The following is a 26587-nucleotide window of genomic DNA, read 5'->3' as shown; positions in this document are numbered from 1 at the left end:
AATGTATTGTAACTACGTGTTTAGAAATCTAAACCTTTGATTTATACCTTTGATAAATGTGTACAATATGCTGTTGTTCAAGCTGCCATGTGAGTCAGTAACTCATGGCATCTGTTCCCTTTTAGTTTGGTCAATTTATTTTCCTCATTGATGAGAGGGATATCAGTCTGAGAAATGGAACAATATCCCAAGTTTTCAAATCTGTTAACTGCAGAAACATGAAGATCAGCTACGCCACAGCTTAAACACAGAGTGAAAGTCCATCTATTGTCTCATCAAAAACTCCTGAGTGCAGTTATGCAAGTTACATTCAGTGTCTGGTCTCTGGCATTTGGAATTGATCTGCTGCTCAGCCATAACCTAATTGAATAGCAGTGCAATCTTAAAGGATGAATGGCCTAATTCCTTGCTCCTAAGAAGCAATTACTCATGAATCACTCTTCAGTCATGGAGAGGACACCAGGGTTTACCCTGAGCCTTTCCTCACCAGAACCCACATGAGCAGAGTTTGATACAAGAATCGCTGGTTGGTCATTAGTGATGGAGATTCTCTGCCAAGCTGGTTGATCAATGATAAGTACGTTAATATGTTTGTACGGCATGGGTGGCTCAGTGGCTAGCACTGCTGCCTCATAGTGCCAGGGAACCGGGTTTGATTCCAGCCTCTGGTGACTGTCTGTTTGTAGTTTCTCCACCTATCCGTGTAGGTTTCCTTCGGATGCTCAGGTTTCCTTCCACACTCCAAAGATGTGCAGGTTAGGTGGATTGGCCAAATTGCTAAATTGCCTGTAGTGTTCAGGGATGTGTAGGCTATGTGAATTAGCAGTGGGAAGAATGCAGGGTTACAGGGATAGAGTAGGGGTCTGGGTGGGGTGCTCTTTGGAGGGGTGGTGTGGATTTGATGGGCCAAATGGCCTGCTTCCACACTATAGGGATTCAGTGATTCTGTGAAATAGGTCATGTATTAGTGTGGGTTAAAATAAAGTTCACATTCTTGATCACTGTGCAGCTACTGTCACTGGAAGGACTGTGACCATCAAGAAGCTTAAAGAGATTTCCTGGAAGCACTAATCAATAACCCAAGTGATAATGGGAACTGCAGATACTGGAGAATCCAAGATAATAAAATGTGAGGCTGGATGAACACAGCAGGCCAAGCAGCATCCCAGGAGCACAAAAGCTGACGTTTCGGGCCTAGACCCTTCATCAGAGAGGGGGATGGTGTGAGGGTTCTGGAATAAATAGGGAGAGAGGGGGAGGCGGACCGAAGATGGAGAGAAAAGAAGATAGGTGGAGAGGAGTGTATAGGTGGGGAGGTAGGGAGGGGATAGGTCAGTCCAGGGAAGATGGACAGGTCAAGGAGTTGGGATGAGGTTAGTAGGTAGGAGATGGAGGTGCGGCTTGGGGTGGGAGGAAGGGATGGGTGAGAGGAAGAACAGGTTAGGGAGGCAGAGACTGGTTGGACTGGTTTTGGGATGCAGTGGGTGGAGGGGAAGAGCTGGGCTGGTTGTGTGGTGCAGTGGGGGGAGGGGACGAACTGGGCTGGTTTTGGGATGCGGTGGGGGAAGGGGAGATTTTGAAGCTGGTGAAGTCCACATTGATACCATTGGGCTGCAGGGTTCCCAAGAGGAATATGAGTTGCTGTTCCTGCAACCTTCGGGTGGCATCATTGTGGCACTGCAGGAGGCCCATGATGGACATGTCATCTAAAGAATGGGAGGGGGAGTGGAAATGGTTAGCAACTGGGAGGTGCAGTTGTTTATTGTGAACCGAGCAGAGGTGTTCTGCAAAGCGGTCCCCAAGCCTCCGCTTGGTTTCCCCAATGTAGAGGAGGCCACACCGGGTACAGTGGATGCAGTATACCACATTGGCAGATGTGCAGGTGAACCTCTGCTTGATGTGGAATGTCATCTTGGGGCCTGGGACAGGGGTGAGGGAGGAGGTGTGGGGGCAAGTGTAGCATTTCCTGCGGTTGCAGGGGAAGGTGCCGGGTGTGGTGGGGTTGGAGGGCAGTGTGGAGCGAACAAGGGATTCACGGAGAGAGTGGTCTCTCCGGAAAGCAGACAAGGGTGGGGATGGAAAAATGTCTTGGGTGGTGGGGTTGGATTGTAGATGGCGGAAGTGTCGGAAGATGATGCGTTGTATCCGCAGGTGGGTGGGGTGGTGTGTGAGAATGAGGGGGATCCTCTTTGGGCGGTTGTGGCGGGGGCGGGGTGGGAGGGATGGGTTGAGGGAGACGCGGTCAATGGCGTTCTCAACCACTGTTGGGGGGAAAGTTGCGGTCCTTGAAGAGCTTGGACATCTGGGATGTGCAGGAGTGGAATGCCTCATCGTGGGAGCAGATGCGGCGGAGGTGGAGGAATTGGGAATAGGGGATGGAATTTTTGCAGGAAGCTGGGTGGGAGGAGGTGTATTCTAGGTAGCTGTGGGAGTCGGTGGGCTTGAAATGGACATCTGTTACAAGCTGTTTGCCTGAGATGGAGACTGAGAGGTCCAGGAAGGTGAGGGATGTGCTGGAGATGGCCCAGTGAACTGAAGGTTGGGGTGCAAGGTGTTGGTGAAGTGCATGAACTGTTCGAGCTCCTCTGGGGAGCAAGAGGCGGCGCCGATACAGTCATCAATGTAACGGAGGAAGAGGTGGGGTTTGGGGCCTGTGTAGGTGCGTAAGAGGGACCGTTCCATGTAACCTACAAAGAGGCAGGCATAGCTGGAGCCAATGCGGGTGCCTGTGGCCACCCCCTCCGCTCGGTTCGCAGTAAACAACTGCACCTCCCAGTCACAAACCATTTCCACTCCCCCTCCCATTCTTTAGATGACATGTCCATCATGGGCCTCCTGCAGTGCCACAATGATGCCACCTGAAAGTTGCAGGAACAGCAACTCATATTCCTCTTGGGAACCCTGCAGCCCAATGGTGTCAATGTGGACTTCACCAGCTTCAAAATCTCCCCTTCCCCCACCGCATCCCAAAACCAGGTCAGTTCGTCCCCTCCCCCCACTGCACCACACAACCAGCTCAGCTCTTCCCCTCCACCCACTGCATCCCAAAACCAGTCCAACCGGTCTCTGCCTCCCTAACCTGTTCTTCCTCTCACCCATCCCTTCCTCCCACCCCAAGCCGCACCTCCATCTCCTACCTACTAACCTCATCCCAACTCCTTGACCTGTCCGTCTTCCCTGGACTGACCTATCCCCTCCCTACCTCCCCACCTATACTCTCCTCTCCACCTATCTTCTTTTCTCTCCATCTTCGGTCCGCCTCCCCCTCTCTCCCTATTTATTCCAGAACCCTCACACCATCCCCCTCTCTGATGAAGGGTCTAGGGCCGAAACGTCAGCTTTTGTGCTCCTGACATGCTGCTTGGCCTGCTGTGTTCATCCAGCCTCACATTTTATAATCAATAAGCCCAAGCTTCTTTGCACATTTCACAGAAAATTCCTCATCAACGTATTGTTAAAGCACATCATTTGTTACACTGCACCAAGATTTGCTCCAGTATTCTTAAAAAGGTTTTCAATAAGAATAGGTTGAATTTAGTTTCGACCTTGTTCACGAGTTTTGCTCTGAGAGGTGACTTACTTACTCTCGGCGATAGTTGTTGCAGAAGGCAATTACAAGAATATGTGGTTATGATTGAGAATGTAAAGGTGTTGCCACATATATTGTAGCTTGGGGAGTAGCTGGCACCTTAAGAGGTCAAGATAATAAAATGTGAGGCTGGATGAACACAGCAGGCCAAGCAGCATCTCAGGAGCACAAAAGCTGACGTTTCGGGCCTAGACCCTTCATCAGAGAGGGGGATGGGGAGAGGGAGCTGGAATAAATAGGGAGAGAGGGGGAGGCGGCAAGGGGAGAGAGATTCCCTGAGGTTGGTCTGGAGGGAGGAGGGTAACTTCTTCAGGTTAGGCATCCCTGGAAGAGGCTTTGCAGTGAGGTTAAAATAGTATCAGAGATAATGGGAACTGCAGATGCTGGAGAATTCCAAGATAATAAAATGTGAGGCTGGATGAACACAGCAGGCCAAGCAGCACCTCAGGAGCACAAAAGCTGACGTTTCGGGCCTAGACCCTTCATCAGAGAGGGGGATGGGGAGAGGGAGCTGGAATAAATAGGGAGAGAGGGGGAGGCGGCAATGGGAGAGAGATTCCCTGAGGTTGGTCCGGAGGGAGGAGGGTAACTTCTTCAGGTTAGGCATCCCTGGAAGAGGCTTCGCAGTGAGGTTAAAATAGTATCAGAGATAATGGGAACTGCAGATGCTGGAGAATTCCAAGATAATAAAATGTGAGGCTGGATGAACACAGCAGGCCAAGCAGCATCTCAGGAGCACAAAAGCTGACGTTTCGGGCCTAGACCCTTCATCAGAGAGGGGGATGGGGAGAGGGAGCTGGAATAAATAGGGAGAGAGACCTTATGTCAGTTGCATAGTGGCTGAATGCATAGAACATGTTGGGTGTGCCTGGACCTACTGGTATGGAATTTAACATAACCTGATAAAACAGCTCAGAAGCCTCAGGTAGCATGTCATTTTTTTCCAAACCAGTGGCTCACAGGTTAAACGTTAAAAGCCTTCGCAATTTCTCAAGCATAGCACAAATCTGAAGTGGTAAGAGAACATTAGCAGAGCAGACATTACCAGTTCTGAACCAATGGTCTGGAAAATTAAATTATAGTGTGCCCAGAAAAGTGGGTAAGATATCTGTATACTCTTTGCCGTTGAAGTGCAGCTTTTCTATCTTGGGGATGAGCAGGATTAGTTTTCTGTTCAACCTTTGCAGTTGGAGGACACCAACTAGGGCAGGCAGGCAAACAGCGGGGTGGGGGAAGGCAGTGAAAGTATGTGAGGCCAGCATATGGGGGAGTGTATTTACTGACAAAATGTTATTACAGTTTACTGTTGATATTCATGTTCTGCAGTAGGCCTCAATGCAGGGTCAATGTAAAGAACTAGTCTGTCTGAAAACACTTTGATCACTGTCAGCACATGCTGAGGATTACACATCAGTTTCTTAGTTATACCCTCATGGTTCTAAAGTGTGAATCAAAGGCATGTTTTGGCATTCATTTCCTTGACAACCTGACACTTTTTCTATGATGGCCACTTCCTGAAGCAATCCAACTTCTGATGCTGGTTTTTTTTTCTGCTGTATTTCAGAAACCTGAGATGAGCTTCCCATGATATAGTCCAGTGCAGTGCTTCCCAAACATTGAGCCACTGTGCCCTCATTCTGAGGTTTGAATATTGTGACAATTTCTCAGTTAAAATGAAACCTGTAAGAAAAGGCTGTAGGAGAAAACTTGTGAGAAGGTGTATCTGTTCGAGCAGCAGCCCAGCTACATTAACCTAGTCAGTGCATTCAATAGTCATTGCTTCCACAGAGCTGGCTATCCTACTTTGGGAAGTCCTGGTCTACCATTTGCATTAAATTGGCTGTGTTCTGAGATTATTGGATATGCTATTGTCTGTCTGGTTGTGTGATTCATTGTCAAGCCTTTTTTTTCATTTCAGCAAGGCTATGACAACGTGGTTCACACTGTGAATCGCTTGCTTCCTTGATGATCTGGGTGAGATGTCAGAATCATGGAATCTCTACAGTGTAGAAGCAGGCCACTTGGCCCATTGAGTTCCACCGGCTCTCCAAAGTGCATCCCATCCAGACCTACCACCTACACTATCCAGTAACCCTGCATTTCCCAAGACAGATCCACCCAACCTGCATGTGCCTGAACGCTACGGATAATTTAGCATGGCTATTTCCACCTGGCCTGCACATCTTTGGACTGTGGGAGGAAACTGGTACACCCAGAGGAAACCTACACAGAGCCAGGGAGAAAAAGTGTGGAGTTTGTACAGTCACCGGAGGTTGGAATCAAACCTGGGTCCCTGGCATTGTGAGGCAGTAGTGCTAATCACTGAGCCACCATGCCACCCTATTTAGCACAGCTGTTTTGGGGCGAAATGAGAGTAGTAAATGTGTCCCTTGCAAATTTTCTCATTGCAAAACAATTGCATCCACTATCTGAACAGCTTGTCTGAAAATCAACATGCTGTTTTCTCTCAACAGTCATTAGATAATCCCTTCCTCAGGACAGGATTGGGCCCAATTGTGGTGCCCACTGCAGTCAAATAGCCTGCCAATGCTTATTGCCTTGGCTCATACACTTGTTCCTCATGTACTAGACAGATGGAGGCACCTCTGGAAGTATTAGTGTTTCTAATGAAGGAGATGAAAATAGCAAAAAGAATTACAAAGAACACTAGTTATCTGGATTAGGCGGTCAGAGCTACTTTTCCAAAAATGTCCCTCCATTAACAGCCTCAGAATAAAGGATCAGCCTTTTGTGGCTCGAGTGCAAGGAGATTTCCTCACTCAGCACTGAATCTTTGGAATTTTTGACTCCAGTCACCTGTGGATGCTCTATCATTGAGTGTATTCAAGACAGAGATTGATAGTCTTTTAAGCATAGCAAGGAGCTGAAGGGATATGTAGACGGTGCAGGGAAGTGGGATTAAGCTAGGCGATCACTCATGACATTACTGAATGGTAGAACAGACTCCAGTTCTTAATTCTGATCTTCTTACTGTAATTTGGAAATAAGTAGTAACTAAGTAGTATAATGGGCCATAAACTTGGGCAGAGAATCCCATCTGTTGTTTTATAATCTTGAAAGAGGATCAGGAGCATTTGTGGATGAGCAGCATTAGGAACCATTTTCCCAGAGGTCCCTTCAATATCCCAGTGGACAGTGTCCATGCAGATTCAGGGCCACTGAGTCTGCAAGGAACACATATGCTACAGTATGCAGCACATAGCCTGCCCTGGTCCTTACATTAGCTATCCCTTTTGATCAATCAAACTAATTGTTTTATTCCTGTCCTGCTCTGAAGCGGGTCAAATGTTAGAGTGCTGGGGTAATTTTATCTGATTTGTTGGTTTAGGCCAGGTTGTGGAGACTTCTTTATTGCTGTCATGTACAATCAGCTCTCTTTGAAACAGTAGCTGTGGGACCAGTGCTACCTGCAGATAGATTTATCTGCAAGATGGATTGTGACAGGGAACTGTCAACATGCCAAATGCATTCCCCAGCAGGCTCTAAGCGGAAAGATGTGACCAATTGCCAGTTGGCTACTGGCCAGTGTCGAAATCCGATTTACAGATAGCTTCAGCTGCTACCTATTCTTGGAGAATAATGTTAACTCTTTCACTGCTGGAGGCAGCTACCAATACATTTCAACAATACCCGGCTTAGGACAATGCAGTGAACAGAAGGTGAAGCATCTGCAGGCAGTGATGTTAGTGTGGAAGGCGGCAGCCTTCCTGCTCTTAAGATGATGGTGCCCACCATGTGGGCAGACCATTGGCAGTGACACCTCAGCAGGCACACTGTGGGGACAAGCTATTTAGTTGGCTGATCAGACAAGTTCATTATGTTTTATGGAGAAGGCTCAAAGAACCAAATGACCTACCCCGTTCCTATTTCTAAATGACCCATTCAATTTGTAGACCAGAACTATGGCATTGATTCTCCCCATTTCCCACCCCACAGTGTGATTGGAAATAAGCATTATGAATTGACAACTCCCTTCCTCCCCAGTTGTTTTTTGCTGAGATACATTTCTGGAGATGTTGGTCATTGTGCAGCTCTATGCCATAGTGGGTATGCATGAGCAATTTATTTAATCATGGGCCCAAAGCTGACCCCAACCAAGATGCACATTTCAACCTGATCCTTCTGTTAGTTGCTGGACAGTATCATTCAGAATAATTCCTGCTGTTTTCTCCAAATATTGGTCTTTCTGAAACCTGAAATTGGGCCCCAGCATACACGTTTTGTCTAGGAGTTTGATATAATTTAAATATAAAAATGCTCCCACCTGAATGTTTTCAGAAAGTCCTCAGCCTGTTTACACAGGATGAAGCTTTTAAAGTTTTTGAGATGGAGTTTGGCTACAGAAAGTACTGCCCACTGCCAGATCCTGAGGGGAGGCTTAACATTCAGTACTGATTAGCTAAAGCTTTCCTTTATTTTAACTAATTACAGAAAACAATTTCAAAACAGTTACAGGTTTTTGTGGAGGAGCTTTGAAGGGAAGAGATAGCTTCTTTCCCTAGAGAATAAGAAAACAAGGGGATGCATTTCGTCTGGCTGTGCAGGCCCATTCCACTTTGCAAAAGACCAAACTTCGGATGTCTTTGGAAGAAATCAATTTTCACCAGTTGGGAATACCCCCATTGAGAAATGCCACCTCCATCTTCACTGACCTTGGGATCTCGAGTAGAAGAGAGGGACAAGGCAGAGGAGTTTTTATCCTTAATTGTATTGCTTTGGGGCGGGGGAATCAATGGCCAGTCAGTTTGCTCCTTCCTCTGGCGGTGTGATGGTTGCCATGGATGTGATTGAGTCTGACCTGGAGTGAGGAGTGCGCTGAGTGAAGTGTGCAATTGTGACAACTTGCAGAGTTTTATGAGCTGCTGCATGATTCTGGTTCAAAAGTCAAAGACTAAGAGGAGTATACATCGCAAGGCCAGTACAGTGGGGAAGTGGTACGAGAGTGTCAATATTAACATAAAACAATAGGTGTGTGAGTAACCAAGGGAGTGCAGCCAACGGATATGCTGATACAGGACAGCAATGAGTGAGCCAGTAGACAGCAAGAAGGTTCCAATAAATCTCTACGTATCTCATTTGGGTTTTGCAAAAAACAGTACGTTTGATGGTTTTATTTGTAAAAGCTACTGGGCGATGGCCTAGTGGTATTATCGGTGGACTGTTAACCCAGAGACCTAGGTAATGTTCTGGTAACCCAGATTCGAATCCCACCACATGCAGACGGAATTTGATTTCAATAAATTTCTGAACCTAAGAGTCTAATGATGACCAAGAATCCATTGTTGATTGTCAAAAAAACTCATCTGGTTCACTAATGTCCGTTAGGGAAGGAAGCTGCCATCCTGACCTACACATGTGACTCCTGACCCACAGCCATGTGGTTGACCCTTAACTGCCCTTTGGGCAACTAGTGATGAGCAATAAATGCTGCCTGGTCAGCGATGCTTTCATCCTGTGAATGGATAAAGAAAAATAAATAAGTGCACAGCCACAACAAACATGAGATCTTGGCTGTTAATGAAAGAACATTACCAAGCTTTGTTAGATATAGCTATTTACAAGGTATGATAACAAAAGGACATTCTTTTGGATTGATGCAAATTTGGGCTCCGTTTCATATGATCTAGGGCATAGGTTATTTTGCAAATGGCCTGGTGCTATTCTTAGTAAAGGTATAGTAAACTCTTTACTCAACACTTTTGGTAAAGTGCAGATTGTCCATCGATCATGTTCCGTAGACTCAACCAATTCTTTGTAGCCCTCTTGATACTTTAGAGAGTACAAAGACAATTTATCTTCTGGCACTTGTATGGATAAGGCCTGCCTGTTTGCCTCAGGTACAGTGATTCTGCACCATATCCCTTTGTCAAAATCTCCTTCATCCTGCAAAAAACATAAATAAAAAGTTTATAATAATCAATGTCTGGGAGAAGAAAAATTCTGAAAAGCAAACATCTATAGTCAGAAACAAAGCTCTCAAAAACAACGAAGCATGCTCAGGAAATTGTTTATACCTTACATCCTGCAGTTTAAGTGTGACCGAGGTGAACACAGACAATAATCTAGTCAGAAAATTGAAGAATGGTGTATGGCTTCATCTAAAAGCTGTTCCTGTGTATTTTCCCATTGAAATGACCTCTGAGAGAATGTGCCTTAAATGGCAGGACACAAGACTCAATTCTGTGATTTTCAGCAAGGATCCAGGAATATGGATTCCCACCTGAATTCTCAGCTATCATCCACCTATGCTGTAAACGATCTTGCCACATTAACTGATTTAAACACAAAATACTGTGGATGCAGGAAATCTATAATAAAATCTGAGAATGCAGGAAATACCCAATGGTTTAGGTAGCACCTGTGTACGGTGAAAGACAGAGAGAATTTCCGCTTGGTGATTATTCATCAACACAAGGAGAAGTTAATGAAGGAAGTATAGAACCGGGTAAAAAGTGGGGAAGGAGAGGGAGGATTAAGGAAAGATCAGGGATTGGGTTAAGAACACAATTAAATAGTCTTCGATAAGTAACTAGTTGAAGGTAAGACTTGATAAATTTATGTACTTGAGTTTCAGGAACTTTGCAGTTCAAGCAGACCCTAAGATTAACGTTTAAATAAAAGCTGTTCTTAACCGAGAAATTCTCTGACAAAATGGAATCCTTGTTCATAAAGAAATAAAATGCAGTACATTCAGTGCCCTGTCCCTTCATTACCCTTTGCTCCTCAGAAATGCCATTGAGAAGTTTATATTTATAATAGATTTGCTTTCCTCTGAACCCAACACCTCCAGGTTGGAAGCTCTTCGCTCCTCAATCTGGCTCTGCTGATAATGGGTAGGAAACTGTTGACCAGTACCAGAAGAGAAAGCGATTCAGGCACCCAATTGTGCTGTCACCTTGTTTAACAATTCAGACGCTGCATTTAGCTTTCTGACCAATTTCCTGTCATGACAGGAGTCCAGTCGAATTTGAGGTGATTTTAACTGGTGATTTCTAGAGACTGCGTGACAATTTTCCGATATGATTCAAACTGTTGGTTGTGGCATTCCCACCTCAGAATCCAAAGTTTGTGGGTCGAGTCCCACTTTGTAAACTTGTGCCCTAAGTCAGTGCTGACTCCACTGCAGTACTGTAAGAGTGCTGTACTACTGGAATTTCCGTCTCTTTAATAAAAAGCTTCTTATTTACAAATGTACAGGTTGCGTTGAATTTTCTGAGATAGCACTTCCATTGCAAGGCTCAAAAGCCGGACCCAAGGTGACATTTTGATTTGGTTTGGTTCTTAATTGTCACATGTACCGAGATGTCGTTAAAAGTATTGTTTTGCTTGCTTATACAGGCAGGTCAAACCCTACATATGTGCATCAGGGTAATAGAACAGAATGCAGAATACAGTGTTACAGCTGCAGCAGTGATGCAGAGAGAGATTAACACTTTGGTGACAGCATCCAATTTACTGGCTGCTGCAAGAGTTGTTTTTCAATAAAGTGTGCTGCCACCCCTCAAGTGGATAGTCAGCCTCAGTTGTGCCTCCAGTGGTCATGGTTAAGGCTGAGGCTGTAACTCCTGGGAGATGGCACCTCAATGGCTGTGCATCCTTGATGAACCAGCCACAGCACCCACAACCCAAGCTACAGATCTACTCAAGGACCTTCGAGATTCTTGATGAATGTTCATGATGTAGGTTGTAGATGGTAGGGTGAATAGAGCCTGGTGATTGGAGAAGGGAGTTGGGGGGGTGAGTTGTGATTTACCATTGGCTCCATAGCTGCTGGAGTGAACATTGCTGTTGGGTGCTCCTACATATTGGTCATGGAGTACCGGGTTCCTCTTTAAAGTACTGGGAGGCCACCACATTCACTGGAGTTTTCTCTGCACATGGCAATGGGCCATGCCGTCACAGCAAAAATGCTCACAAAGGCAGGAAGGTATTTTATGGTGAAATGTGATGCCTGCATCCATGGATTTTGGTCCAAGACAGAATGGTTGAGGAGAAAGCAAGCTCAAGAATCATCTTCAAGTCTCCACTTCTTTATAATGCTGCTTTTTATGCATTAGGACGAAATGCTACAGTACGTGGTATTCAGAATCTCAGACATGGCCTACCAGACTCTAATTGCCCTGTTACGTTATTGAGACAATTCCATGAACTTTATTGCCTGATGCTAGTTGATCTAGTTCACATGCTTCTCTGCACTCTTTCTCTCTTCGTCCTGAGCTCAGCCCACACTGTGCTATTTGTTCCCAGTGAGAAACAGCTCTGTGACATCACCACAAAGTTGCTACATGGTGATAAAGCCTCTGCACAACGGCCTTGAATTAGTTCCATAAGTAGTTCCATAAGTTGTTCTCCCAGCAGGCGAGAAATTCACCAAACATGCCGCCACTACCGTGCCAAGTTGTCAACAAAGTGAAAATTCATTGGGCACCCCTCCTGATTCTTCTCCTCCCCATATTTTGCCAGTCCTCTCACCTCTCAGTGCAACATGGCCAGAAACATGAGACTATTGTCTATTATCATAGGTGAAAGGTGAAATGCCTTGTCAGATGACGCATGCAGAAATGTCTTCAAAGAATCTTTTCTTAGCTGTCGTTATTATTCATTAATTATTATAGTTATTGCTATTAATCTCATTACTTCAACCCAGACCTACCATGCTGAAGTGCATCAGTACTGATTCATGATACTTTCTTTATAAGCTTTTTATTCAAAAATAGCCCACTGAGATGTGTACAGATCAGCGGGAAGGTAAATTGTCCCTCTCCAGTCTGATACTGACGTGCTGTTGTATTGCAGACCTTGATGAATGTGCAGGGAACAGATCTCCTTGCCAACAGAGGTGTCAGAATGTGGTGGGCAGCTTTCAGTGTTCCTGTCGCCCAGGCTTCTATCTCCAGAACAATGGTCATTCATGTACAGGTAGGAAACACCTCTCCATTGCATTTCTTGTTGCCATTCCTGAACCATGGGGCAGGAATTTAAATTTTCATAACCACTTCACCTTGTAATCCTATGATAATTCACAGTATGTTATTACCATGACTGTTGAAACAAAATGTTTACCTAATTTTAACCTTTCCTATGGAAGGCCTGGACTGTTGCTAGGGTACAGTACCAGTGGCATTCAGGCAAATGCCCATTCATCACTTGATCAGTTATAGAGCTAAATTTAACCAAATGGAGTACACGTTCTGTACATTGTTGATGGCAAGCCAAAGTAATAAATGCTGGCCCAGTGTCATGTGTTCATTTCCTGTTTAAAAAGTGCTTTCCTGGGCTTTGCGAGAGAATGGGTCTCTTTGAAGCCATTAAAATATTGGAGCATTGCAATATTTCCTGAGTATAACTGAACCTTCCAGACAGTGTGAGTCTGAAAAAATTAGAGAGTGCGAGAGAGAGCAGAGAGAGTGTCCATTTGTGTGTAAGTGTGTGCGTGTGAGACAGAGAGAGATTCTAATGTGTTCACTACAGAAAATGTAAGTGAGACCTCTTGTTGAGATAGAAGAGACCAATGTCATGAGGGTTTAAATGATGTTGGAAGGTTTCACTAGCTTCAGCTAGAGTGTGGAAACTCTAATTTAACATATAAATTTAAACACAGATCAGTGATTCAGGGGCTGTCCAGGTGGGAAGTAAGAGCAAATTATGAATACTTTGACTGGGTACAGGAGAATGGTGTGTTTACATAAAGTACAACTGCTGAAGGTGGCCTCAATTGGGTTTGAAATGCTAGATCGGTAATCATTTCTGTTGTCCTCAGCATAAGTTGCCTACTGAAATAATTGTTGGAATTTTTTCTAAATGCTCTTCCTTGGGACATGGTTGTAGGTGGCAAACTAATCTCTGCAGCATAGAACCATGCATATTGATTAAAGTTCTGTTTGAAGTTACAACAGCTTCTTATCTATTCCAGTTTCACATGTAAACTTGAATAGGTACTGCAAAATAGGCCATTGGGTTTGACAGTGCACAAAAACAGGAGAAGCTCAGCAGGTCTGGCAGCATCTGTAAAGAGAAATCAGAGCCAACGTTTGAGGTCTGGTGACCCTTCCTCAGAACGGATGGTAGCTAGGAAAATGTCAGTTTCTATGCAGAAGGTAAGGTGTTGGGGGATGGGGAGGGGGGTGGTGTGCGGGGTGGCTAAGGAGTAAATGATAGATGAGGACAGAGCACAAAGAGAGAGAAAAATGGTTGGACAGACCAAGGAGTTGATAACGATCAGGCTGGGAGGGTGAATGGCTGTTAATGGGGACTGTTAGTGACTAACAATAGGTGGTGTGTAACGGCAGCCTATGTGATAACAAGGCCTGGTGTGTGAAGTAGGGGGTTAGGACATGGGTGAGTTCAGGCCTTAAAATTATTGAACTCAAGCCCAGAGGGCTGCAGGGTCCCCAGGTGGAAAATGAGGTGCTGAGCTTCACTGGAACACTGCAGCAAGGCCAAGACCGAGATGTTGGCCAGTGAACAAGATGGTATGTTAACATGGGGGCAACAGGTAGTTCAAGGTCTTTTTTGCAAGCAGAATGTAGATATTCTGTGAAGCAGTCACCCAGTCTACGCTTCATTTTCGCCAATGTAGAGGAGACCACATTGTGAGCAGCAAATGTAGTAGACTAGATTGTGGGAAATGCAGGTAAAGTGTTTCTTCACCTGGAAGGTATGTTTGGATCCTTGAATTCTGAGGAGGGAGGATGTAAGTGGTCAGGTATTACAGCTTCAGTGTTTAAAGGGGAAGGTGCCATGGGGCTTGTGAGGGGGATGTTGGGGGTGAAGAAAGTGTGGACCAGGGTGTCTCGGAGGGAATGGTCCCTGCCGAAGGTGACATGGGGGGAGCGAGGGCAATATGTGTCTGGTGGAGGCATCTTGCTGGAGCTGGTAGAAATGAGGTCTGATGATCTTCTGAATGTGGATGCTGGTGGGATGGTAGGTGAGGACAAGGGGAATGCTATCACTGTTGCGGGAGGGAAGAGAAGGGTTGAGAACGGAAGTGTGGAAGTTGGGACAGACCCATTTGAGGGACTTCTCAACAACAGTGCTGGGGAATCCTCGCTTGAGGGAGAAGGTAGACATGTCAGAGGCTCCCTCGTTGAAGTTGGCCTCCTCTGAACATGTATGATAGAGACAGAGGAACTGGGAGAATGGGATGGAGTCTTTACAAGATGCAGGATCTGGAGATGTATAGTCCAGGGAGCTGTGGGAGTCGGTGGGTTTGTGGTGGATATTAGTGGCCAGTCTATCCCCAGAAATGGAAACTGAGGTGTCGAGGAAGGGAAGTGAGGAGTCAGAGAGAGATCAGGTGAAAGTGAGGAAGTGAAATCGATGAACTTTTCCAATTGCAGATGAGACAGGGAAGCAGCACCAATGATATCATTGGCGTATTAGAGAAAGAATTGTGGGTGGGGGCTGACATAGGGCTGGGACAAGGAATGTTCCACATACCCCATTAAGAGACAGGCATAACTAGGGCCTGTGCAGGTAGCTATGGCCACCCCTCTTACCTGAAGAAAATGAGACGTGTTAAAAAGGGATGTTTTTGAGGGTGAGGATGAGCTTGGCCAAGCAGAGGAGGATGATGGTGGATGAGAATGGCTCAGGCCTATGCTCCAGGAAGAAGTGCAGAGCCCTAAGACCCTCCTGGTGGGGGATGGATGTGGAAAGGAATTGCACGTCCATGGTAAAGAGGAGGTGGCTGGAACTGGCATACTGGAAGTTCTGAAAATGGCGTAAAGTGTCAGAGTAATCACAGATGTAAGTGGGCAGGAACTGGACCAGAGGAGAGGAGACACAGACAAGGTAGGAAGAGATGAATTCTGTGGGGCAGGAGCAGGCTGAAATAATGGGTCTGCCTGGACAGTCCTGTTTGGATTTTTGGAACAAGGTAGAAGCGATCAATGCAAAGCTGGTGGAGCTATCAGCTTGGAAGCAGAGGTAGGGAGATCGCCAGATGAAATGAGGTCACTTACCATAATTGATATAATGGACTGATGTTCCATGGTGGGGTCATGGTCCAGGGGAAGGTAGGAGGAGGTATCTGAGAGCTGGTGCTCAGCCTCCGCAATGTAGAGGTCAGTATGCCAGACCACAACAACACTACCCTTTTGGCAAGCTTAACAACAAAGTCAAGCTTGGATCTAACAGTGGTCTGACCATGTATTACAATCCCCACAGAGACAAATAATTTTTCAGAAGATAAATTAATTTCCTAGCAACAATCAGAGAGAATTACTTGCCAAAATATTAGGTTTAAAACATTTACTGTAACAACCAATGTGGCTAATTCTTACTTGGGTAAGAAATACACTAATCTATAGAGAAGGTAATTTCCAAATCGACACATTAACACAGCTGAAATCCCCATGTCATGTTTATGCATCATGCCACTCGCTCTCTGTAGGTAAGCAGCTTTGTTGATATAGTTCCAAATAACTCCTAGCTGTTCAAAAGTAGACCACATCAGAACAAATCTTCTAGTTTCCTTTGAAAGCTCTCTTGGTGGCAAGACACCCTCTGATGACTCCTTTGTCTTTATATCTCTAGAAGTTTCATCTGTTCAAACAGGGAATCCATGCTCACCAGCGTAGTGCTTCGCATGGTAACACAAAAACATTGTTAGCCTCTGCTTAGATCATTAGAAGGTCTTCCAGGATTCTCAGTCTCCTGGGCACTCAAAGACAATAAGATTTTGGAGTAGATTTGTAGCTTGGGTTGTGGGTGTTGAGGTTGGTTGGCTCGCCGAGCTGGTTTCTTGTTTCACAGATGTTTCGTTACCATGCTGGGTGCCATCCTCAGTGCAGCCTCTGAAGCATTGGTGTGTTTTCCCGCCTGGTTTTTAAACTCTAGAGTTTGTTGTGATGGATTGCCTCACTTCTGGTTTTCACCGACACATTCATCACACTACCCTACACCAGTAACATGTCAGAACTCACCACAAGACTCCTACGACCACTGGGCATCAGAGTGGCACACAAGCTCATGTCAACCCCATGACAACTGCTCACCCGAACTAAAGATCCACTCTCCGCCATGGACAGGACCAATGTCATCTACAAAATCCCTTGCAGAGACTGTGAGAAACACTGCATCGGACAAGCAGGAAGGAAACTAACAACAAAAGTACATGAACACCCACTGGCTACAAAAAGACACGACCAATACTCACTCATCTCAATCCACATGGACAAGGAGAACCACAACTTCGATTGGGACAGCTCCAAGATCCTGGGACAGGGTAGGCAGAGACAGGCATGAGAATCCCTAGAAGCCTGGCACTCCACAACGCATTCTATTAATATACACATTGAACTCGACCCCATATACATTCCCCTCCGAAGAAAAACCGGAAGTGAGGCAATCCTTCTCAACGGACCCTGGAGTTTAAAAACCAGGTGGGAAAACACACCGACGCTTCATCGGATGCTGCACTGGGGATGTTACCAAGCACGGTAATGAAACGTCTACAAAGCAACAAACCAGCTCAGCAAGCCAACTAACATCAACACAAAGACAATGTTCAGAAAGACCATCTACTCCTCTTTGGTATCAGGGTGTGTAGGTTTCATCACTGTTTATGCTCCATAAAAACTGCCTGCTAAACTAATTCATCAAACCCTCATCAGCAGAAGTCTTGTGTTTATCTAGTTTCCCCTTCGAAGAATCCATTACCAATCACATTGTATTATTCCATGTGTTAACAAGCTCTAGACTCTAATCAGTCTCTTGTTTCTCATGCATTCCCTTCCTGATTTAATGATTCACTTGTTGGCTGTCCCCACTTTTTGTTTTCTGCCCAAGTAATAGAGTCTGACTCATACTGTTTCTGCCTTGATTTGCTGTAGGTTAGGCAATTTCAGAAATGCCAAGAAAAAGGAGCCACATGAGTTGACAGGGCAGTCTAAGACTATTGCTTGTGCAGTCAATATATATTTATACAAAAGATGGACTTTTAAATGTTTTATTGGTGAAAATGTTAATTGTTTATTTTGTTCGTTCAATGGCTGTGAGCATGGCTGGCTTGGCCAGCATTCATGGCCCAACTCAAATTTTCCAAAGTGCAGTTAAGAGTCAACCATATTGTTGTGGGTCTGGGGTCACATGTAGGCCAGACCAAGTAGATTTCTTTCCCTAGAGGGTATTAGTGATGCAAATAGATTTTTATGACAATTGGTTACTTGCTCTTTATTTTAGATTTTTAATTGAATTTAAATTTCAGCATATGCCATGATGGGATATGAACCCATGTCCCCAGAATATTAGCCTGAGTTTCTGGAATGCTAGTCCAGTGGCATGAGTATGTTAGATACCCAAGATTACATTTTTTTTTAGCTGACAGGCTAGGAAGTGAAATCCATTGTTTCTGAGAAACCTTGGTCAGACCTTCTCATTTCCCAAACTAGACATGAAAGTATGAACATAGAATATTACAGCACAGTACAGGCCCTTCGGCCCTCGATGTTGTGCCGACCTGTCATACTGATCCTAAGCCCATCTAACCTACACTATTCCATGTATGTCCATGTGCTTGTCCAATGACGACTTAAATGTACCTAAAGTTGGTGAATCTACTACTGTTGCAGGCAAAGTGTTCCATTCCCTTACTACTCTCTGAGTAAAGAAACTATCTTTGACATCTGTCCTATATCTTTGAAGCAGAGGAAGAAGCAAGCTAAAAATGTCCCTGACCAAAACACGTCGAGCCAAATATTACTGCGACTCAATCTCCCAACTCCTGCAGCTGCTCAGTCAAGCTGAACCCAAACAGCCCTGACAAACAGTAACAACTCTCTCTGTTCTCTAACCGGGATCAAAATTCCACCCCAGTGAAAATTGCAGATACTGTGATGTTCAGCTTTAATATATTTCAGCTTTAAGTAATAAAGAGAGGACACACTGTGGCATTCCTTCCAGAATTAAAATTTGCTAAATAAAGCCCAGGGGATCTGGGTAATAGACAGACTGTCAGTGTTGATTTGTCAGTGTGGAGTAATTTGAAACAGAGGGTCTGACTGACTATGACCCACCAGCTCCTCTGCTTGTTCAGTGAAACCTGACAAAGCTTTCAGTGCAACAGGCCACATTGATAAGCTGAAAAAGAAAATGAAAGAAGAGGTCAATTTATTTGACAGTTTCATTATGGTTTACTTTGACTGGCATTTCTCTTATTGATTTCATATATTTGGCTTTCATTTTGGTTTTAAACTTTATTCAGAACGTATGTGAAAATACTTGGCCTCTATCCATGGAAAGCACATTTTCTGTATCTTTCCTATTACGTTCATCAGTTGGAATTTTCTTTCAGTTTAATTGCTAAGTATTGGGAACTAGGAATAACCCTAGAACAGCCATTATCCCCTGACCAACCAACTAATGTTGGATACCGTCACCGTATCTCAATAGCCCCTCAGTGTTGGATGCTAGAACCATATCTCAGTTGTCGTCTACCTCTGTCAACATCCTAGTGCCAGATACTGGTCTATATTTCACTCCCATCTACCCTTCCTCAACAGTGAAGTGTCAGATGCTGTGATTGTACCTCACTGACTGCCTCCTGATGTTGGAGACTGGAAATGCATTTCACTCCCCCACTGAGTGTTGGATATTGGGAATTTATCTCAATAACCCCGAAGTCTGTCAACCTCCACACTCTCCTACACATTCACTTTGGAGTGTATCTCAATTTCCACCTCCCTTCGTACCCCTGTAGATACTGCAAGGGCATTTCATTCTCTCCCTTCTTTTTGTTGAATACTGGGGATTATCTCACCCCCTCATTTGATCTTGGTTACCTGGAAAGTATATCCTATGCTGGATACTGGGAGTGTCTGTTATTCCCTGTTGGAGATTTGGGGTTGGATTGTACCAGCCCTCTAGTGATGACAGGCTGGGAGCTGGAGGCTGGGGCATCTGATAGAAAGACTGTGAAAGGTAGGGGTGGAGTGGCTATAATCATCTTGCCACCATACTGTTTTATGGCCCCTCCCAGAATCCAGTTGAAAAACTAGAGCAGCCAGCTAAGGACCCTTGTTGTCATTGCTGGCACTTCAGAGAAGTGTGCCCTCCTATTCCATGTATCTGCTGTTGTCCTTCCAGCTTCAATGCCCAACAGAACCCACTTACCTAGATTGAAAGGCAGCATTCTTCCATGGTTTCCTCTTCCAGGTGTAAACCTGATAGAGACTGCTGAGCTGTTCACTCACTGACGGTAACTAATTAGTAAAATGTGGTCAACTTCTGCAAGCAGTCACTATGGAGTCCCCTGATTTTAGTGTCTATTGTCAGGGACCCTACCACATGTATAAAATTCCATCTGGGAAACGGATTTTCCACACTCCCGAGTGCTGGTTTTTGTGAGTCTTTCTCAGAATTCTACCTCCTCCCCCGTCAACCCCTGACAAACTGGAGGAGTTTGGCAGTGTGTCAGAAATCAGGTACATATCTCAGCTACATCCATTTTTAACAAGAAACCACTTAGCTTACTCAGAAATAACAGTGGTTTAAATAACAATCTGTTATAAGCCCTTACGATGTTTTGATGTGAACCCACGTGTTTTTAATATTAAAAAAAAGTAAGAAGAGTTATTCACTGAGCATTAAATGATGTTCCACACTTTGATACCACTGATCGAACAAGCAGGTGTATTATTATTTTCAGGAACAATAATGGTAACTTGAAATTTATATTCGTATATGTAAAGATCAAGCAATTTCAAACACCATTTATTTGGTCATTATCAGAGGTAACTTTTTCAGACTTAGCTCTGATCAAACAGCTGAAAATATTCAAAGGATTGTCACATTTATATCCCTTTTAGAATATAAAGTCATGCACTCTGTAACTTCAGTGCACAAAGCAATCTTAAATTGACAACTCTAAACAACTTTTTGGAGGGCTATATTGCAGGTCTGTTTGATGACAAGAGCTAATAGTAATGCCCTTTTGCCACTCCCTTCCAACAGTGTTCTGCTTTGAGTATGAGCACATGAACTACATCATTAACATTTGCTTTTATCAGCAGTATGATGGAAGCAAGACCGATTTAACAAACCCTTAATAATGGACCTTAAAACTGATTCTTAAGAAAAGAAGCATTTGCATTCCTCTAGTAACATAACCCGATTTGAGTAGGCCCCTTGACGGTCTATAACGGTAGAATAGATCAATATTTCTGAAGGCTAATGATGAAGAATGTCTTTGGATTATCTATTCAATGAGCCAGAAATCAGCCATGTAGGTTTCAGCCTTCCTGTTCTGTGGCTGATTTCACCTGGGCAGAAATTGTGATGCTACAGTGGAAGTTATGCTCCAAACATGGGAAAGGGAAGATCATTTAGAATTTAAGTTTGGGAAGGTAGGGTTTCCCTTTCCTGACTGTTAGCCAAGTTGTTAGTTGAAATCAAAGTCAGTTGGAGAAACAGAAGCCAAGATATCTTTCTATATGGATAGAATTTATTCACAATGCACTATTGCAACTCATTTGGACCCACCCCTTTAATATGCCCCTCCCGCCTCAGTTATTGAATTAGTCAATTCCTCCAATCACCTACTTAACGACATACCTTAAGAGATAGAGACAATAGATTCATTTCTCTTCAAAATAAAATTTTTGAAGACTTACAAACAAAAGTAATGAAAATCAAACAAAGTAATTTATTTCATTTTCCAAATCTTACCTTCTAATGCAACTGTTTTCTCCTTTCTTTTTTTTACAAAAAAAAGTGTGGCATATTTTGTCACACAACATATTTTTCGCATTTCCACATTCTTGTGATGTCACGTGAAACCAGGCATTCGTCTTTGAGTTTCTCTTGTAGCATCTTATAGGAAGCACTTCCTTTTTTTTGTCTGGAACAATCTAACATCTGGTGACTTGCTTCAACCCACTTTATTTTGGAAATCTATTCTCTAAGAGCAAGTTAAGTCAATCCTTAATTTATTATCAGAGATAACCTTTGCTGAATGTATGTTGATGCATAAAGAACGATTATCCACAAACCCTTGTATGGGCAAACTTACTTCAATTGTACGATTTCCTTTGGAATGTTAGATTAATACATTCCTGCATTTATATTTTACTCAAACAAATATTTCAGCAGCTAAGGCACTGTTAAACTTGCTGTTTTTTTTCTATTGGCTTCCCAAGCTAATAGTCACATTTAGTAATCTTTCCCACCAGAAATATGATGAACTCTGCCACTTTTGAAGAGCCGTCTAAATATTGGTATGTGAAGCATTGCCAAAGTGGACAAGCTTCATAGAAAATCCACTGTTAAAATCTTGATCACCAAATCCTCTTTGAAACCCCAGACGAGTTTGGTTTCAGTCTTTAATGTCCTATCAGGGAGTTGTTTTTCTGTGCATATCCATCTAGATAAGGCGACTTGCTGACCTCTATCTAGTACCTCAATATACACAGCACATTGTTTTCACTACCCAACTCGTTGTATGGCATCCATTATTGATTTATCTACTAATTTGTTGTAGCCTCAAAAATATCAATGCTAAGGACTTCTTATGGGTTTTCCTTGCCTGTTCCGTAGTATTTGTTTGTGTAAAACTGTGACCTTTACTCGCCCTTCTGTCTCATTCCAGATGATTGCAAGATCTGCCCATTGAGCTCAGAATTCTTTTAACAAATTCCCGACCTTTTCCTCAGGCCATGTGCACTTCCACATCCCTTTCAGAACTTGTGCTGCCTCTTCTGGCTTCCATGTCTTTACCTCATTTTGCCAGTCTATGGCTCGAGTGCTGTACATAATCATAGAGTCCCTACAGTGTGGAAGCAAACCATTTGGCCCATCAAATCCACACCGACCCTCCGAAGAGCATCCTACCCAGACCCAACTGTTACCCTATCCCTGTAACACTGTAACACCTAGCCTGCACATCCCTGGATACAATGAGCAATTTTGCTTGGCCAATCTACCTAACGTGCATATCTTTGCATATTTAGTCAATCTTGCATTTTCAGTCAATGTTTGTATTTGTCAGTGCTTTCCATGCTCTCACTATTAGAATTAGAATAAAATTAGATTTATTGTCACATGTACTTACAGGAGTGCAATGCAAAGTTTTACAAAGTTGCCACTCCCAGCTCAATCTTAGGTACAAACGCACCTAGGTATGAAATTTAGGTACAAAGTGAGAGAAAAATAATGTAAAATTTTGACAGTATGGTCCTTATAAAGTAGAAAAATGAAGAAATGAAATTATAAATTTCACATTACAATCCTTCTTAAGTGCTTAGTCATGCTGGCCTCGCAACTTAAACAAGGGCTCGATGTCCTCGGCGCTGGTCTCCTCTGCCACAATGGACTCCCTCTCCCTGTGCTGGCTCAATCTCCCCCCACCCCATGTCCAACGTTGCCACAAATGCTAGGTGACCTCAGACTGCCTGCTCATGCTGCCGCTGCCTTGGACAGCCTGCCAGTGGCATTCATTGAGTCATTGGCTCCTTCTGGCATATATGTTGCATTGGTGCCAACGTTTGGATTGGTTTTAGGCCAGATAGCCTTGTCCTACCTCTCTCTGTCACTTTGCCCATATTCAAGCAGCCCTTGATCTGTAGGCCCGAAACATCAGTTTTCCAAAGTGGACAAGCTTCATAGAAAATCCACTGTTAAAATCTTGATGCTGCTTGGCCTGCTGTGTTCATCCAGCTCTGCATCTTGTTATCTCTTAATCTGACACATTCTGGTTATTGTAATTGTCCAGTATATAGCTATGTGAAGTACACGGTGTCAATTAACCTCACAAAATGCACCCGAACACTTTGGTTTTGTGCAACAATACCTATAACCTTACCCAGAACTTTACGTTTCTCCTGCCCCCTCTTTTGTGACATGTTATGTCCCTGGATTAAAATTTACTTTTACTGGTCTTACATGATACCATAAGTCACACTGAATTTTCTCTGAAAACTTCGCAGTAATGAATGTCTTTTTCTCTGTGTGCAGGGCATTCAAGCACTCAGGAAAAGTGGTTTAATTGTGGTTTATTCTCCATCTGATATGACCACTCATTTACAAAAGAAATTTTTGAACTTCTTCCAAAAAACAGTTGTTATAACTTTCATCCCCAACCACTTGCAGCAGGTTCTTTGCATGGACTGTGATGGCAGGCCAGATGTTAATTTAAAACTTCGTCATCTAGGATTTTATGAAACATCTCATCTATTACCATGTCATTTCCTTTAAACACCTGTTACAAAAGGAGCTTTCCACTGCTGTCTTCATTACTGCAAACTATATTTTCACAGACATCCCAAAATTCATAGTTGGCAAATTCTCTGCCATTGTAAGCTTGGCAATTTAACCACTGCCCAAGACTACTCCCTATCTGTTTCTCCGTTACCTTTTCCACTATTACTTTTTTTTATTCTGAACTGACTAAATCAGGTTGTCTACAAAGTGCAAATGAAAATGTTTATTTTCCTTATTCTTGACCTTGAATTGAATTCCTGCAAACTTGTTAAAATGTCTTCTTAAAACTCCTTACACGCTGTGATGGTGTCTTCTTATATGTGCTTTATTAATTTATCATCGATCTCATTTGTAGACGGTTTTCTAAATAACCCATGCAGAGCTGGTATTACACGCTGCTGGAGCAGGTGGGACTTGAATCCAGGCCTCCTGACTCAGAAATAGGGACAGTAGTACTGCACCACAGGAACCCTCTGATCTCATCTTCATGTTTTGTGTACTCATTTTCTCTGACTCTCACCTCCTTTATTCAGATTTTTATACTGTGTGAAAATGGATGGGCTAACCGCCAGTTTGGTTTTGAAATGATTAGCCTTTTCCCCTGTCTCCTGATGTCAAAAACACTTCATCAGTATTTTGATCGGAGATGTTGATACTTTTTAAAGGAATACAATAACAACCATATTGTGCAAACTGTAAATCAACTGACTTCCCCAAAACAATTGCCATTCCATTTTTGATGTCCAATTTCATTTGAGCTTTTTTATTGACAGCCTTTTCAATCGTAAGGATATTTCACTTGACACAATATTTGTGCTGATTTACCCCAGATTTTTTTTTGTGGAGAGAATCACATTTCTTTTTAGTGATTTCATCATGTTGTTAAACCCAAATGTGAAACAGGTAGAGCTCTCAAATTCCTTAACATTACTTTGGCCTCTGTCATTTAACGGATCTGTACCATTTTAACAAATCTAATTCATGCAGTGTGGACAATATTTCTACTGTTCAACAGACTGCAGTTGAATGAGTCTGTGTTCATTGTTGGGCTGAAGCTTCTTATAAACAGTAAACTTTCCTCTCCCTAAACATTATCAGCACCTTCTCCTTCCAAATATTCCATGTTGTGTGTAATTTCAAAACCCTTGTCATACCATTTCAGACAATTTGTTGAATAATGGTATTTTGAATTGCATATAAGCACAATTTAAACATACACTTTTCTTGGGGCCTCTTCTTCAGTTACAGTTCTCCAATTCCTGATGTCGGTTATAAACACAAGATGTATATCTAACTTGACACCTTTTAGGTACAATTCTCGTTTTGTATTGATGTCGCATCAGAGCAGTCTCTGATTCCCACTGCCATTGAATCCTCCATTCCTCACATTTATTGCTGACTGTCCCACTTGAGGCATGAAAGCTGTCGGGAAATAACTGTCTTCCCTGGATTTCTTATACTGGTTCTGAAAGCGTGTTTCTTGCTGAAAGCCTAAGTCCAGTTAGCGCTGTAATTTTATCCACGTTTGACGCCTTAGTACAGTCCAACAATTTAAAGGCAAGCAGTAAATTAGGAATCTCCAAATAGAACGCCAGTTTTGCACATAACCTGATAAATTCCCTTATGTATTCTTAGATAAAAAGTCCATCCAGTTTTCTAAATTTAATGAAGCCTGACCATGTCTCATATGAATTTCATTGGGATTGTCTTACCAATTTTGTCAATCAGTTTTAGTAGCATTTCCAAACATTTCTCAGTGTTCATGTGTTGATCCCCTGTAAAACTCTGAGAATGTGTGAGACCTGATCTCGCTTCTAATGGGAAATATCAGTACCAAGCCAAACCTTGATTGTCCGTTGGTAAATACATAACCTGTTCTCACGCAACTATTTAATTTTGTCTTTGATTATTAGTTTCAGCGTCATAAAATGTCACCGGGAAGTCATATCCTGACACTTTGCACGTGCGTTCAACCAGTTTGTCAAAAGTAACTCTGATTACCATCTCACATCTAAAAAGAACTCTTAGTTTCCAATCTTTATTTTTTAACCAAACTTCTTCTGTAACCAATGTCAATTTGAACACAAGCCAAGCAGTATCAAAGGCAGCTTTCTTTGTTGGTCGGGTTTCCTTCCTGCTTGGCCTGACAGTTCCTTTTGTCAACCTGTCCCACTGGTTCCCCCTCTATATCTACACAGCCAATGAATTTATCAGACCAAAGATGTACAGGTTAGATGGATTGGCCGTGCCAAATTGCCCGTAGTGTCCAGGGATGTAGGCTAGATGGGTTAGCCATGCAGGGTTACAGGGATAGAGTGGGAGTGGTGTGAGTCTCAGTGGGATGCGTCACAGAGGATTGGTGTGGATGCGATGGGCAGAATGGCCTGCTTCCACACTGTAGGGGTTCTATGTATAAAACAAAATAAAAATTAATTCCAATTGCCTGCTAGAATACTTGTGATATTAACATCTGTGATCTTCCTGTTTGGAATGCAGCAATTGGGAAACTAAAAAGGTCTTCTGATTTGCTTTGATTATGTTTGACTCCTAGTTAAAGAGCTTCAACTGCACCCTTCTACAACCTCTTATCTCCAATGTTTTGTAACTGTTGGAAAAGTATTGAAATAACTTGATAATGAGTGACAATTCTTACCTAATGCCGTGATAATTTTCACCCTGGTTGCTTTCAGAAGTGCCCAGGAAATTAATTGTCAATTGCAGAAGCTCTAAGGCATTTCTGGAGGTTTGACAATCCTGTAAATGCAGGATTAAGCTCAGATG

At 43.4% G+C, this 26587-nt stretch overlaps 1 protein-coding gene across 1 annotated transcript in view; it reads left to right on the top strand.

Annotated features, from left to right (window-relative positions):
• Positions 1–26587, top strand: part of LOC125459369 (kielin/chordin-like protein) — a 320716-nt gene that overhangs the window by 145927 nt on the left and 148202 nt on the right. The window contains exon 8 of the mRNA XM_059651906.1: positions 12407–12529. Within this exon, the coding sequence (XP_059507889.1) occupies positions 12407–12529 (123 nt within the window). The remainder of the gene's footprint in view (positions 1–12406; positions 12530–26587) is intronic.

Source organism: Stegostoma tigrinum, chromosome 17 (genome assembly GCF_030684315.1).
Source record: "Stegostoma tigrinum isolate sSteTig4 chromosome 17, sSteTig4.hap1, whole genome shotgun sequence".
Taxonomy (NCBI): Eukaryota; Metazoa; Chordata; class Chondrichthyes; order Orectolobiformes; family Stegostomatidae; genus Stegostoma; species Stegostoma tigrinum.
The sequence above is the reverse complement of the archived record's forward strand: the minus strand, read 5'-3'. Positions and strand labels throughout refer to the sequence as shown.